This window comes from Mustela nivalis (genome assembly GCF_964662115.1).
Source record: "Mustela nivalis genome assembly, chromosome: 3".
Taxonomy (NCBI): domain Eukaryota; kingdom Metazoa; phylum Chordata; class Mammalia; order Carnivora; family Mustelidae; genus Mustela; species Mustela nivalis.
The window spans coordinates 121,298,622-121,315,080 of record NC_139022.1 but is presented as its reverse complement, the minus strand read 5'-3'; the positions used below and the strand labels follow the sequence as shown (position 1 = coordinate 121,315,080).

The 16,459-nt window shown below is 38.5% G+C and overlaps 1 protein-coding gene across 8 annotated transcripts in view; it reads left to right on the top strand.

Moving 5' to 3' along the window:
• The first annotated feature begins 5,913 nt into the window (after positions 1–5,913).
• RANBP17 (RAN binding protein 17) overlaps positions 5,914–16,459 on the top strand; it is a 314,483-nt gene continuing 303,937 nt past the window's right edge. For 3 of the 8 annotated variants that reach the window (XM_082726136.1, XM_082726135.1, XM_082726133.1), the window contains exons 1-2: positions 5,914–6,135; positions 14,503–14,649. In XM_082726136.1, the coding sequence (XP_082582262.1) occupies positions 6,118–6,135; positions 14,503–14,649 (165 nt within the window). In that variant the 5' untranslated portion in view covers positions 5,914–6,117. Of the gene's footprint in view, positions 6,136–12,263; positions 12,370–14,502; positions 14,650–16,459 lie in introns of those variants that run through there. The other 5 variants (XM_082726137.1, XM_082726138.1, XM_082726139.1 and 2 more) reach the window with 5 other exon arrangements.

Below are 16,459 nucleotides of genomic sequence, written 5' to 3'. Positions count from 1 at the left end.
GAAATGAGGAAATGCTTATTTTTAAGAAGTAGCTATGTGTATAAAATGAGCTATGGCCAGTGACAGCTCTTTTTTCTTGTCCTATTCTCCTATAATTTACACATTTTATACTCTCCGTTTCAATTTAAGACTGCATTATTTTAAAAAATCACACGCGCACACACACACACACACACACACACACACACACACACACAGTTTCCCTTATATCAAAAAAGATTTGTAGCAATAGAGCCTGTCTGGTCAAACTCACCTTTTCCAAATGTCCTTTACACATATATATGTAACTTCCACCAGCACTTTTTTAAAAAGTGCTTCTTTAGTGAGCATTAACAGTAATCTGTTTAGGTCTGATTTTTTATTATATCACAAGTTTTTCTCGGATTATAAAAATGAATAATGTATATTTTAGAAAATCTTGAAAATGAAACATGAAGAAGAAAAAAAAATCACCTGTTAATTCCACAACTCATTAAGAGTTAACATTTGTTCGCATTCTGTTCCATTTTTTTCTATGCCTTTTTTCATTTCATTTGAATGGTGTACCGTTCCATTTTGCCCTTTTTTTTTTTTAAGATTTTATTTATTTATTTGACAGAGAGAGATCACAAGTAGGCAGAAAGGCAGGCAGAGAGAGAGAGGAGGAAACAGGCTCCCTGCTGAGCAGAGAGCCTGATGTGGGACTTGATCCCAGGACCCTGAGATCACGACCTGAGCCGAAGGCAGCGGCTTAACCCACTGAGCCACCCAGGCGCCCCATTTTGCCTTTTATACTTAACTTCTTAACATAGCATTTTCCACAGTTCTACAAAACTCTATAAATACAATCCTTAATGTCTGTATAGGATTCTGCCATTTGCTGTACCATAATTTACTTAACCTTTCCAGCTTTCCCCCATTATAAATTATGCTTTAACAAATACCTTCACATATAAAACTTTTTTTTGGCAGTTATTTTCTTAGAATCACTTTCTTGAAGTTGGGTGAAGACGATAGATATTTTCAAGATTCTTGGTACATATTACAAATCACTTTTCAGAATGTGTATACTACTTTATCCAATAACACTACATGTCAGTGACATTTTATTATGGGGGTGCTTAGAGATAATGTTAAGGATACATAGTTAATATAATATTATTATCTTCCTGAGGTAATCAATGCTTTATTATTATGTGGAAGAATTAATAAGCAAGTTATATATATATATACACACATTTATATATATAAATGAAAAATGTTAGTTTTTATTTGTCAAAATAGCATTATTAATACATAGCAGTATACTTTTGTTACTGCCATTACATTAAAAGTGTAAAAGTGAAAAATAAGGGGCCCCTGGGTGGCTCAGAGGGCAAAGTCTCTGCCTTCGGCTCAGGTCATGATCCCAAGGTCCTGGGATCAAGCCCTGCATCGGGCTCTCTCCTTGGTGGGGAGCCTGCTTCCTCCTCTCTCTCTCCACCTGCCTCTCTGCCTACTTGTGATCTCTCTCTGATGAAAAAATAAATAAAATCTTTAAAAAAAAGTGTAAAATAAATTAAACTAAAGTGTGTACAGTTTTTAGTATAGGTATAATAATAAAGACCGCAAAATAACTCCTACTTATACCACCAGAGGAGAAGAAATTTTGTTACTCTGGTTTCACACTGGATATTTAAATAAACAGAGTTTAAGGTTAATGTCTTGATAAAATAGAAAAGTTGAAACTAACCAATATGAAAGAAATATACACAAATAAACACATTTTAGACAGCTGTTGTGTGTTGGAGGGGTTTTATATAAATTTGAATTTTTTGGACGCATTTTTCTCTTGTTTCTCCCATTTGCCTGCCTTCTGCTGGTTTCCAAAACTTACTGAGGTATTAAGTAATCTTATTAAGTGTATTTAATAAAATTATACTTTGTAGAGCAAATTAATGAAGGTGTGCACTAATGTCTCCTGTTTTTGCTTATATTGCTACTAAATTAAATGATTGACCATAGGTTTTATATTTTACGTTTTGATAATGTAAGAATTTTAGTTGGAGGGGCGCCTGGGTGGCTCAACTGGTTAAGCATCTGACTTTGGCTCAGGTCATGATCCCAGGAGGGCCCTGCGATAGAGCCCTGCATAGGGCTCCCTGCTCAGTAGGAAGCCTGCTTCTCCTTCTCCCTCTACCCTCCCCCCAACTTGTACTCTCTGGCTTTCTTCATCTCTCTGTCAAATAAATAAATAAAATCTTAAAAAAAAATTTTAGTTGGCTATTTTGAAAGGTTTTGTATTGTTTTGTTTTTGTTGTTATTGTTGTTGTTGTTGGTGGTGGTGGTTTGGTTAGTTAGTTGCTATTTTGAAGTTTCAGTCCCACAGTTCAGCCCCACAGTTCAGGCCCACATAAGCCCTGTTATAGAAACAATAAATAACAAATCAAAACTCAAAAGACGTTAGGTGAATTTCCCAAGGTACCAGAATCACAAACGTTAATTGAATTTCCTGAAAAGATACAAAGATCAAATATCCATTTGTCTTTTTTAGAAGGCTAGTTGACATAGAAGAAGATATTTTAATTCCTAAGAGCCCTAAATGTACCTCCTTTAATTGAGTTTTGTGATAGAAATGAATTATTTGACATCCTGGAGCATCTTTTGTACCAGTTTAAAAAAAATTCTTTTTTAAAGATTTTATTTATTTATTTGAGAGAGAGAGAGGGAGATAGAAAGAGTAGGAGCAGGGAGAGGGAGAAGCAGACTCCCTGCTGAGCAGAGAACCTGATTCAGGGTTCTATCCCAGGACCCTGAGATCATGACCTGAGCCAAAGGCAGTTGCTTAACTGACTGGACCACCCAGGTGCCCCTTGTGATAGTTTTAATAGCTGCAGGGACACAATTCTATCTTAAATTTTATTAATTGACAAAAAAGATATGGAGTTGTATGCATATCTTGTTAGAAAATCATGGAAGGGAGAGTTCATTATAAACTGAAATCTTTAGTAGTCACTCAAATTTAAAGGGAAAAAAGAATTGGTTTTTCCTTTTCTGAGTTACCTTGTAAATCCACAGAATAGTCAGCTGCTGTTCTTATCACAACCTTATATTTGTGCCAAGGAGTCTGGTATGGGGAAAGAAAAAGCCGAATGATCAAATCTCAAGAAATTGTTCCTCTTGTAATGGCTTAATTTTTGAGGTAATAGAAATGCTACTTTAAAACAATAACTTTAAAATGTGGACTGGGATTCAGAAGTTAGACAATAGGCAGTTAAAATAACAGAGTATTTTGTGGCAGATACAATAGGGATGGCAGAAATCAACACTGGTGTTAGGGATTAAGAGTCACAAATGAGACTGGATATTAAAAGTCTTAAAGCATGGACATAGAAGTTAGAATATAGGAATCAAAAACTTTAAGATATAGGAATCATAAATGGCAGAATGAGGAAATTGAACATTTTCAAGTTTAGGAGTTGGGTTATGGGGACAAGGATTCATGTGCTCGGGATAAGCTATGTAAATCAAGGACGAAGAATGGGAGATGCAAACAGTCTGATCATAATGGAGTAGTTTATGTTGAATTAGACCTCCCACTTAAATCAATTATAAAAACAGGACAAACACACACAGAGATACACACTTTTAACAAATATGTTAATATATTACATACATAATAGATATAAATTTGATAATTTAATGTATATTAATGGCACACACACGTAACAATTGCTAGAAGGCTCGAGGGAAGAACCTATAAAGACAAGACTTGATTGACTTAACTCTGGAGAGCAAGAAAGCACTGAGGGCAAGGTCCACATTCAGGTCTGTTCCCACCCATGGGGCATTTTGAATTACCACAGGGGTAACTGAGCTAAATAGATAGTAGCATTCTCAGTAGGCTAGGAACAGAGATGGGAGTTTAGGAACAAATGCAGCTAGGATGTGAAGGACACAATTCTAGAGAGAAGAAAATCACAGAGATGTGAGCTCCAAAATCTGTGTATAAATTCCCTTTAAATCACCAGTAAATTTTTAAGACGTACATGCACAGGAAGAGACTTTAAGGGACTGAGCAGAACAGCACCTGAAGAGGTAAACAGAGATTTTAGCAGTTTCACAGAATTGGGGAAATGGGGATTAGAGTTCAAGGCCCACAAGGCAGAGGGGTCTTGGAAAATATTTAGGCTTTCAAGATCTATTAAGATTTATTAAGAACCATGACCTAGGAATAAGGGCAAACCTGAAATAAACTTGAATTTAAAAGCCTAGGACCAAGTCCCAATCAGATTAAGGTGATTCACTTGTATTCTGTCTGCCTACTACAATAAGAAAACTTAATCCTCTTTGGAGAAAGCTGGTATCATCCACAGTCTCTACAATTTTTCTATTACACTGTCTGACATTTAGTAAGAAATTATAAGGCATGCTTAAAAAATAGGACCAAATGCCGAAAGCTGGAAGGGCTCATAGGTGATTCAGATATTGGAGTTATCTGATTGGTGCTTTAAATTATATGATTAAAATGTTCAAGAAAATAGAGGAAAGAAAGATAAACAATTCCACCAGAGCCTTAGAATCTGTTAAAAGAATGGAAAGGGAAAATGCAAATGAAAATTCTGGACCTGGAAATATTATAACTAAAATTAAGATTCCGATAGAGGGGTTGTGTAGCAGCACTAAGACACAGCAGAACAGTTTCTACTGACTGGGTGACAGGCCAGTAAAAAAACATGCGGATTTAAACACAACGAGAAAAAAAAGACAAAAAATACAGAAAAGAGTGTAAGAGACATATGGAATACTTAAAAAGATCTAAGGTAGATGTAACTGGAGTTCCAGAAAGAGAAGAGAGAGAAAGGAACAGAAATACAGATAATTTTCAAAAACTGATAAAAATATCAGATTTCATATTTAAGAAGCCTTAGGAATCCCAAGCAGGATAACACACACACACACACACACACACACACACACAGAGTTACATCACACTCAAACTACTGAAGACAAAAAAGAAAGAAAAGAAACAATTTAAGCCAGCCAGGGGTGGGAGGAGATGTATTACCTTCAAAGGAGCAATAGTCAGACTCATGGCTAACTTCACAACAGAAACAATGACAACCAGAAATCAAGGGAAAAGACACTTTTTTTTTTTTTTTTTAATGCTGAGAACATTTTTTTAAAAGACAAAATGGAATTCTATACCTAGCAAAACTATCCTTATAAAAGATACAGGTATAAAGTTGTATTCATGTTAACAAAGGCTGACTTTGTCACTAGTAAACCTAAACTATAATTAGTATTAAAGTAATTTTTCACACTGAAGTACAATGCCTCCAACTAGAAGGGTCAATCTTTAAGAAGAAATGAAGAGCACCAGAAAGGAATAACTTTGACTTACTTTTGTTCAAATAAATCCTCATTCCAATAGAATCATTTGGTGTAAAATAAAATTCATATTAAATGAAATATAGGCAAGAAGTAGTAATAGGCGAGCTGGAATTTTACAACTTAACACATGTAGACACTGTCATTTCAATTTCAAGCCAAATAAAGTTAAAAAAGAAAATGGAAGTTGGACTCTGGGAGTCAGGGGTCAAGAACAGCAAGCCGCTGGCATGAAGGAGTCAAAGATTATGGCAGATTGTGCATGGCAAGTGGGTGTTCAGGGAACTAGAACAGTTACGGAGAGGGGGGCATCAGAAGCTGTGGCCATAGTTGTGCTGTAAGTCTTCAGGATCAACAGAATTTGCGGAAGATGTAAGAACCAGAGGTCATGGCTGACAGTTGAGTTGTGGTGGTTGTGTCAAAGGAAAGATGTCAGAGGTTACGACCCACCTGAGGTAGCAGCATCGGTTCAAACTTCCGTGCTGGGGGCGGTTGAGATTCCCGGCTCCCCAGGCCCCGCCCCCTCGGGCCTACCTCCACCCACTCCCCACCCCCCAGCCGCGCGCCGCCTCCGTCACCCCGCCCCGTCCCGTCAGGTCCCGCCCCGTCCAGCGCTTCAAACGCAGGGGCCGCACGGCCGAGGCGACGAACGTGCCAGCAAGCCAGCGGCGCAGGGACCCCGCGGGCGGCTGGGGCTTCCGCGGTGCCCGCCTCCGCTCCCTCCCCTCGGGCGCTCGGGGCGGCCGGTCGGCGCCGCCTCCCGGGAAGATGGCGCTCCACTTCCAGGTCAGTGCGCTCTGCACCGCGGGCCTCCGCTCCGCCGTCCCGGGAACCCGGCGCGACGCTGCGGTCTGGAGACGGAGGGCGGAGGACGGCGGCGGAGGACGCCGGGCCGCTGACCGGCGCCTTGGAGCCCCAGCTCCCGCCCCCGCCCGGGTCGGAGACTCGGGCACTGGCCTGGGCTGCCCACCCCGGCCCCGGGCCCGAAGAGGGGATGGCCCGTGCCCGGGGGTGGCGGGTGGAAAGGCAAGGGGTCAGGTTCGGAGCTCGCCCCTCCGGGGAGGTGCGGATGCTGGGGACCCGCTACGCTGGAGCCCGCACTCCTTGCGCGGGGCACTATGCGAAGGGCGGCTTTGGCGGCGCCCAGGCAGGTGGGAGCCCCACCAGGCCGACCAGTCTTCCCGCTGTGTCCCTGGCCACCGTCCGCACGGTGGGGATGCAGTTCGAGAGGGGGCCAGGGTCCCCCGAGGGAACGGCGGCAGCGGTTGGATTTTTAATTGGCTAGAGCGGGCAGGGGCTGTATCTGTAGGGAGTTGCGGAGTGCTTAGCAGCCGCTTTATTGGAGGAGGAAACGGGGGCAGCGTGCCGGAGGCGCGCGGAGATAAGGATGGGACGCGTGCTTGCGGAGGAAGGCTCACGTATTTTCGGGCTGCACTGGCATGTGCATCCAGTTATTCATTCAACAAACATTTATGGAGCTCCCCACTGTGTCTCAAGCATTGTGCACTGTTCAGGGATAAAGGATTACATCATCTTATCATCCCTGCCCTCATAGAATTCACTGATAATCACAGTACGTGCGGAAATGATACGGTAGAACTGATCACAGGATATCATGGGAACATTGAAGACGAGCAGTCAATCGCGCGCGCGCGTGTCCGTGTGTGTGTGTGTGTGTGTGTGTGTGTGTAGAAGTGAGGCAGAGCTTCTCTGCTTCTCGGTGGAGATGCTTTGAGTTTCCGTTCGTCCAGTTATATACGGAGTTCCTACTTTGCTAGGCATGGAAAACAGCTCTAGCAAAACTGTCATTTCTACTCTCAGGGAACTTGCAGTCTAGTAGGTCTTGAATTTTAGGAGCCAGCCAGATGAAGAGGAGGGGAAAGAGTACAGAGGCAAAAGGACCATGTGAACGATGGTGAAGAATTGTGGAAGAACATGGCACCCTGTGGGAAGTTTGGTCTGGCTGGAGCACAAGGTTCATGTAAAATGGAAGAGAGAAGGGGAGGCTGCTCTGGATGGTGGGAATGACCTCGGAGGGGTAGTCAATTTCATAATGAGGTGACTGTCTCTATGTGTCAAGTTCCTCTTGTAGACTTCTTTGGACTACCTGTGGTCATACTGACTCATTTCTTATTTACTGATTCTTCCAAAGGATATTTTCTTTCCAACCAGCCACTCAGGTAATTGAAAACTCCAGGATTTATACACCAGGAAGTAGTGAGCCCCACACATTACCTTTAGACTCCTTGCCATTTCTAAGGGTGTCCAGGTCAAAATAATGTTATTTGTTTCCATTTTGGTAAACATGCCCCCAGGAAATTTTCACAGGAAGAATCTTACAGGGAGGTCCTAGGGATTGTAAATAGGTAATCAAGTATTCATAGCTCAGGTGTGATCTTGAGGGTGAAGACTGGTGGAAGCTTGGAAGTTTTCAGGCTTAGAAAGATGATGCATAATAGTAAATCCCTCAGTCCCGGAAGACTTCTTCATACTTAGAGTTTGGAAAAGTTAGCTACTAACGCCAAAACTACCTATATTGGTTTTTCAGGAATGTATTTCACAGCAGCTTGGAAGTGTAGTTGGACAAATAAAAGTTCATACGGTTTTGAGAGCCAGAAAAAAGCTCTGAAACTTCTCAGTTTGAAGTATTCCTACTGTATGAGACCATATTTTCCAGTTCACTCTAGGAGCATTTATTAAAAATGATAACCAGTACCTAACATTTTGACTTTTCACAGGGGCTTTTTTTTTTTTTTTTTTAAGATTTTATTTATTTATTTGACAGCCAGAGATCACAAGTAGGCAGAGAAGCAGGCAGAGAGAGAGAGAGAGAGGAGGAAGCAGGCTCCCTGCGGAGCAGAGAGCCCGATGCAGAACTCGATTCCAGGATTCTGGGATCATGACCTGAGCCGAAGGCAGATGCTTAACCCACTGAGCCACCCAGGTGCCCCTCACGTGGGCTTATTATTGATTTTGAGCCACACAAGTGATTTGAGAGGTGTGCATATATGTACATATATACATTTGATTCTTGAAAACACTGAATCTTAGAACAGTTGTGACTTGCCCAAGGTTGTGGAGTTAGAGTAGGCCCAGTAATTCATAATTCCATATTCTTTCCTATCAGTAGCTTACTGTTTACCTGCTCACCAGGGTAGCTTGTCAAAAATTATGCCATTAGGGTGATGAGTAAAGATGTGGACTTGCGTAAGGTGAGGTTAGGGCACTTCTGTACATTCTTTTTCACATCATGGCATACATAAAAAATGGTAATTGTCTTGTTCATTGACATAAACTGCTCACAGCCAAAAGTCTGGTTGCCTGGAGGGCAGGAGGATCAATATGCCAGGCATGCTATTCCAGGTACATGCATTCTGGTTAGGAAGCTGTGAGCGAGTTAGAGTTCTTTGTCCCAAAGGAAGCGATGGATCTGGATTATCATCAGAGGAGACAGTCCAGATTGGTGGGAGGAAGGCAGAGTGAGGAAAGAAAGATAGAGTTGAGAATAGGTAAGATAAAAGAATTTTAGATAAAACAGAAGGATTGAGATGAGAATCAAGAGGTAATGTTAGGAATAATTTAGAGTACTCATTTGGTTCATCCTTTTGCTCTCAGAATTGTTCCAGAACCAGGAACTTTGGCTATGCTTCTTAATACCCAGCCAGGCTACCTGATTTGATCTAGATGTGTTTGTGCACTGTTTTATTTGAACATGATAGTAACATAATGGGAAGAAGGTTTGGGAAAGATCATGGCAGCATGGGCTCAAATGGGAGAAACTACAGACAAAAGGCCAATATAATGTTTCATAATTTATCGTGAACTGCAGGAATTATTTACAATTTATTTTGCTTCTGTTGTGTGTCAGGCACTGTGTTAAGCTTTCGGTCTTCTATCTTACTCTTCATAGTTATTTTGGGAGGTGGATATTACTATCTGCGGTTTCAAAAGTGAGGTTTAGAAAGGTTAAATAATTTGCTTCGGGTCAATAAATGGTAGATTCCAAAGCTTTCCACTCCTTTTCAAAGAAGCTGCTGAAGAAATCCAGGGCACTTGGAGGCCACAGTTAGAAAATACTGTTCTGTTGTTCTATTGTCCATGAATAGCATGTAGAGGTATTAAGTCTGAGTTTCTAGTTAAAAAGAATTGTTAGGATTTTATGACAAATTAGGTATATACCAGGAATTAGCTAAACTGTGAGGTTTAAGATACTCCCTCCCTGCCCTCACTTCTAACACCAGCTGCATATTTGGGGGTTTCCTAGAACCAGGCTCAGATTTGATAGTTTAGCAAAGGACTCGAAGAATTCACTGAAAGCTGTCATATGCAGGCAGTTTATTCCTGGGAAAATACACGGATTAAAATTGATTAAAAGAAGAGATGCAAAGGGCAATGTCTGGGAAGGTTCCAAAACAAAGCTTTTGCTGTTCTTAGGGCACGTTAATCACCCAGCCTATATATATGACAGTGTGCATTGAGTATTGCAAACTGGGGAACTTTTTATTGGGGCTTCATTACATAGTCATGATTGACTGTTGATTGCCCACATGGTTGATTTCAGATTTTAGGGTAATACTAATGTGATCCAAAGCCTGCACCCTGAAACACATGGTTGGTCTTTCTGGTTTGGCCAGCCCCCAACTTAAGACTGTGGAATGTGTACCCCCCAGTTCCTGGCCCCTAAACAAAAATAGGCCAGTCAGGTATGACATAGGCTAACCTTCCAGAATCTGAGGGTAATGGGGCAAGGCCAAACTCTTAACTATATAGGAGGGACTAAGGAGAAGGAAGAGACAAAACTAACATCAAAATTAAAAATCTAGATCCTGGTCTAGGCCTTTGAAACCACTGAAAACAAAGAGCCACTTGGAAGGGGAAATATGTTCAATTCAGTTTTTGACATTTTTGGGTTTTTAGCATCTTTCTGAATTTCTAAGAGGAAGAAATTGGTATATACAAAGATGGTGAGCAGACAGAGTTGAATGTATAGAGTAGAAAATCATCTGCTTATCTCCCTGCAGACTGAAGTAAAGGGTGGCAAGATGTCAGGGTGGTAAGGAAACAGCGTGTTCTTGAGGTGTATAGACTTGTATTTGTTTGGCTCAAAATTGACCATTTATTTCACACTTGATCATAAGCAACAAATATACATATGTATGTATATGTGTGTATGTATGTATGTATATTCTAAGCCTCAGTGGTGTTTTTTTTTGTTGTTGTTGTTTTGTTCTTAAACCTGGGTGTACTACAAATATCTACTTTACAGGAATCTACTTTTCAGGATTGCTTGAAAAATAAAAGCTATAAATCCTTGTAAATTATAAGGCTCTAAAAACAAATACTACTTAATTCATTGTAGAAGGAAGAGTTCCAAGAGCCTTCAGATTTACTAAGGAAAAGGTAGTAAAGGGAAGAAGAGACAAAGATCTGTGGGGAAATTATTAACTTCAAGATGAAAGTGTTTAATGATAATCAAGAACCTTAATTCCATATGGCAGGAAAAATATAGAGAAGTAATTGAAAAGAGTTAAATTCAATTGTGGTGGGATTTTTGTGGCTCATCGATTTATTTTTTATTATTAGGGGCCATTTTTTTCCTTAGAACAAAAGCCGTCATTCTTTTTCTTTTAGCTTAATATTGAGGTGTAACTGACAAATAGCAAACTGCACATATTTAAATTGTACAGTTTTGACATATGTTTACACCTGCAAAACCATCACTAAAATCAAGATAATGAACATATCCATCTTCTCTCCAAAGTTTCTTTTTGTTCCTTTGTAATCCCCCATTGCTGTTCCCCTGTTCTGTTCTGCTCTCCTCCCTCCCTGGCCAAAACCTGAAATCTGTTTTCTGTTCCTGTAATACCTTCCGATATATACTCTTTTTGTCTGTTTTTGTTTGTTTTTTGTTTTACTCAGCACTTGCCTGTTGATGGATACACGTGTGAGAATTACTGTATAGAAAGAAAGTCTCATCAGTTAGGGATTAATTGTATGTCAAGTGCAAAGACTAGAAACGAGTTCAGAATAGCTTGGAAAATCTTTAAGGCAAAATTATGTCATTGTCTCTTCCGCAATGGAAGTTGGGTACTTTCTGTTTATATTTGATAGTTATTCTTTGGGAGTTAAGTGATGTCCAATTCTCCTTGTTCTACCTATTAGTTATTTTTATGGGCATCTAATATTGATATTAAGCCTTGCAGGAGCTTTAATAACTCATACCTGATTTGTCAGCAAACAGAGAAGGGATCCATTTCTCTGAAGCATTCTAATGTTAACCATGTGCATAGACATCAGTGTGTAAAACTAGGATGCAAATTTATCATTTCATTGTGAGAAATAAAGTCTCTCTTTATAGATTCTCTGGAAAGTCAAATGCTAATCAGAAGATTGCTTGGTCAGTCAGCATTCACCATATTATGAGTTTAAGTGTTTTAAATGTTTAGATAATGCCTTTCCACCACGGTAAGGATCTTTGTAGATATGTCCTTTTCTCTAAAAAGATTGATATGCCTGGGATGTGTTTTCTTACTATCATTACAGTGAAAGAATGACTTGATTTCCCCGCCTTTGCTTCAGTCTTCCATAAGAAAAAGTTCAAACCTTTCCCTTTTTATCTTGTACTGCCTTTCAGTTAGTACTTCGAAATACCTTTGGAAAGAAAAAGGTAATTTGTAATGTTGTTGACTTAAATGAATACTGTTTGAATACACTCCAGATTTGTTCTTTGTTGAGGTTCTTTAAATCAGTATAGCAAAACAGACAAAATAATTTCAAGAACTTTTCTGGAATCTTTTCAAATAGGTTTACTTAGGTACCACTGAATTGATTAATACTAGTATTTGTATTTGTTTCCTAGTACTGTTTAAGAAATTACCACAAACTGAAAAGGCAACAGAAAATGTCTTACAGTTATGAGGGCTGAAGTCTGAAACTAATATGCCAGTCTTATTGGTTCCTTCTGGACTCGTTGAGGGAGAAACTGCCCCATGCCTTTCTCCTACTTTCTGCTGGCTGCTGGTAATGCTTGATGTTCTTTGGCTTGTGGAGTCATCATTCTAGCCTCTGCCTTCTCCTTCATATGACTTCCCTTGTGTAGCTCTGTGTCTTTGCATCTCACATGTACTTTTCTTTTCTTTTATGAATCATTAGACTTAGGGCCCACCCTAAATCCAGGCCAGTGTCTTTATGATCCTTAATTTAGGATTTACAATGACCTTCATTTCCAAATAAGGACACATTAAAGGTACCAGGATTAGGAGTTGGGCATATCTTTTAGGGGGATACAGTTCTACCTATTACAATATTATTATTAAATCATCATCATAATAAATAATAAAAATAAATAATAAAATATATTATATTATATAAAATAAATAAATAATTTAAATAAAATTTTATTCTCCAAACAAACTTATAAGACAGGTTTTGAGTGTCACTTTTTTGTTGCCTTCTGCTTTTAAATAGTTAGGTCTTGTCATTATTTCTGGACCAGTTCTTTTTGAATTTAAGGTCTACTTCAAAGACTCTTTAGACCTTGATGAATGCTTGACAGCAGGATCAGTTTATCATTAAATTATTCTGGATATTACCAGTTCTAAAATTTAGCCCTTCATATTTATTAGATGAAGGAAAATACTTCTAAGGTTAATCATGAGTCAAGAGAGGGAAGAAGGTAGCTCTTTCTTTTTTTGTATTTCTTACCCTTGGAGAAAATATGGAAATTTGTATGTATTCATGAAGCATACATTTTCTATGCATTTTAATATGAGCATTATGGAGCGGTACTCTGGGGCCTTGTTGGGCCAGTCTAGGTGGAGGAAATATTTAAAATGTGTCACACTTGAGGTCCTTTATCTTAATTTATTCATTTGAAACCTTTCTTCTTTACTTTCACTCTAGCAGAAATTTCCCAAGTCTGGGATGTTTGGCTCTGACCTGGATAGAAAATGGAAAATGCCATAAAGGAGCTAAGAAGGAGAAAGAAGTGAAAAGAATAAAGGGAGCTAGAGGAAGTCCCATTTCAGTGTTTTATGTGCATTCCTGTTAGGCAGAGATACATGTATTTGAGAGAATGTTTGGCCTAGTGTAGCTCTAAGGCTGCCATGTAACAGTTCAGGCCAGAAAGGATAAAAAATGGCATTTCTTTAGGAATATCTGATTACCTTCGTATGACTACCTGATATTGAAATCTGTGCCTTTTTTTTTGTCTTCCAAAGAATTCTCTTTAATTCAAGTTCAAAGCGAAGTAGTTTGTTTTAGTCAAGTGCCTTTAATAAAAATTGTTTTGAGCTAAAAAAGAATGCTGATCTCATTTTTTTCCCAGATCTTATCCATGTATTTTATATCTTCAGATGAAATTATATTTATAAACAGAATGAATTATTCTTTGTGCTTATAAAATAGGAGCCTACAACATGATAACTAGTTATTACACTGCTAGAAATAACATGGGGTTAGGTCATAGTTCCTGAAAATTGTGACAGAGTTTGCCTGCAGCACTATGAGTCATTAGTTTAGAGGCCCCAAATCAGCGTATATTTATAATTATCTTTGCTTTTTTGTGGATGGAACCATTGAAATTCTTATAATTTGAGAAGTAATGTAATTGATATAGTGTCTGCAACTCACTCATGATAATCCCCCCACCCATCTCTTTAGCTTCATTTGGCATCTCCTCCTTGCTGTCTACTACATTGACGTTGACTTTTAATGCCTCTAAATGATTACACTCTGTTCTGGGCCCTGGTAAACGCTACTTCTCTGCCTGGACTGCCATCTAGTCTTTTTTTGTCTGGCTCACCCTTTTAGGATAAATGTTACTCCTTCAGGCAGACCTTTCAAACTCCTTGGATTAGGCAAGTCCTTCTCTTTCTTTCTTTCTTTTTCTTTTTTTTTTTTTAAGTTCTTCTCTTTCTATACTCTTTTCCACTACAGTTACTGTCAACTTATAAATAAATAACTTAGAGGAAGGAGATAGGCTTTTTTTTGTTCACCACTGTAACGCTGAGTAAGTAGTGGTAGCTCAGTAAGTATTTCTTGAATTGATGAATTCAGGCATGATATGCATCCCTCAATTCCTGCATTAATATATTTATCTTAGTTTTGTTTTTCACTCAAGTAAAATGTTATATATATTTTTTTCTTCTCAAGAGCTTGGCTGAATTGGAAGTGTTATGTACTCATCTCTACATAGGGACTGATCTTACACAAAGAATAGAGGCTGAGAAATCACTCCTGGAACTTATTGACAGCCCAGAATGTCTCAGCAAGTGTCAACTTTTATTAGAACAAGGAACGGTAAGTATTTGATAACAGCAATTAACCATGAGAGATCAGTAGATGTATGTTAGTGTCAATGAACTTATATAGGTTATGGTCAGTGGTAATTGAAAGATAATACTCCATGTCTTCTTGGTATAGTTTATTTCACTGTCAAAGGATTAATCATAGAAAGAATTGGAAAGCCTGGAGAGCAAACTTAGAAAAGAGCTCAAGAGGTCGAAATAGGCATAAATTGAAATAGTTTCTTGATTCTTCTTCACCCCTTTTGATGTCTTGATTCTTCTTGACCCCCTTTGCCATCAGTAATGGGCAAAGTTTGCATTTTTAGAAAGTTGAGTCAGAGCCTTTTTAAAAAAAAAATTTCAGGTAAGAGAGGCAGGTTGTAATTAACTCTAAAACATGAAGGAATGGTTCATAGGAATGCTGACTATCTCTTGCCTGTGTCCCTTCTAGAGATTCTTAGCTATTCACTCAGTAGTCATGTAGCAAATACTTAAATTTAAAACTAGGTATAGTGCTACCTACTTACCCCATGCACATGCATAAAAGTAACTCCTAGTTTAGTTGGGGAGGTATAAGTATGTAAATAGATAGCTATAAAATAATATGGTTGTGCTACAGTAGGAGACTGTAGGGGCTAGAACAGAGGTCAACGAACTTTTTGTGTGAAGGGCCAAACAGTAAATATTTAGATTTTGCAGGCCAAGAGGCTAAATAAAGGATATTTTGTAAGTACATCTATAAGAAGAGAGAAAACAAATTTCCACAAAGTTTTATTGATGAAACTTAAAGTATAATAATTGAATACAGTTTTTTTTTTGTGATACAGATCTACTAATCAAAAGAATGAAATTATTCTTTGGGAGATAACTTTTGACTTAATTGGGGTTCAAAGTTCGTACTTGTGTCATTAGTGTTGATTGCAAATGTTCGTGTGTTAATGCTCGTCTCTAATGAGATTTTTAATATTTTATCTTTGAAAATGTCTTTTCACATAAATAGATACTGCCAAATACTGATATCCATCCATAAGCATATGATTTTAATTAAGCATATTCATCACTTAGAAGGCATTTATGGAATTCTGGATGTTTGCCTTCCAGAATGTCATTCACATTGCAGAGTAATCACTTCCAACTGAAAGGTAGCTGGGAGCTCCTCAGTTGCTCAGTTAAATGGTTTTGAAAATATGGAAATTTCCTTTCCACTTGTTTCAGGGTCTGAAAAATGCTGCTGGACATATAGTTTGAGTTCAGAAAATATACTTGCGACGAGAGATCTTGCTACTTGTTTTAACTTTTGGTAGTATGGAAAGTGTTTAAAGCAGCTTCCTTAATACTAGTTGTGATCGAAAAAGTGTTAGTTATTATTGAAATGACTTTACTGCATTTTAAGTTTTGTAATATAAGTACTAAGCACTCGTTTGCCTTTTAGTTTAGTTTAGTTTAGGTTGAATTCATTAAATTATGTTATCAAGTCTGCAGCAAAAGCTAATTTTCAAAGCCATTTAGCATTCAACAATAGGGGTTTAGAATTGTTCTTCTCAGAAAAATTTCGGTCTCAGCCCTGAGCTAAAAAAAAATTACAATAAAACTTTACTAGTGCTAAGCTATTGAACTATCTTGTGGTGGGGCAAGTCAGGACTTTCTGCTTCTTTTTCTGACAGAAATTCACAGAACTGAAGATAAGTTCACAAAAGTGAATTAGAAGTCTACTGTTAACACCACTGATTCATTAATACATGATAGACTCAAATAATTTACTACAGATTATCTACTGATGGAGAATATAATGAATAACCATAGGTTTTGGACTCTTACATTTT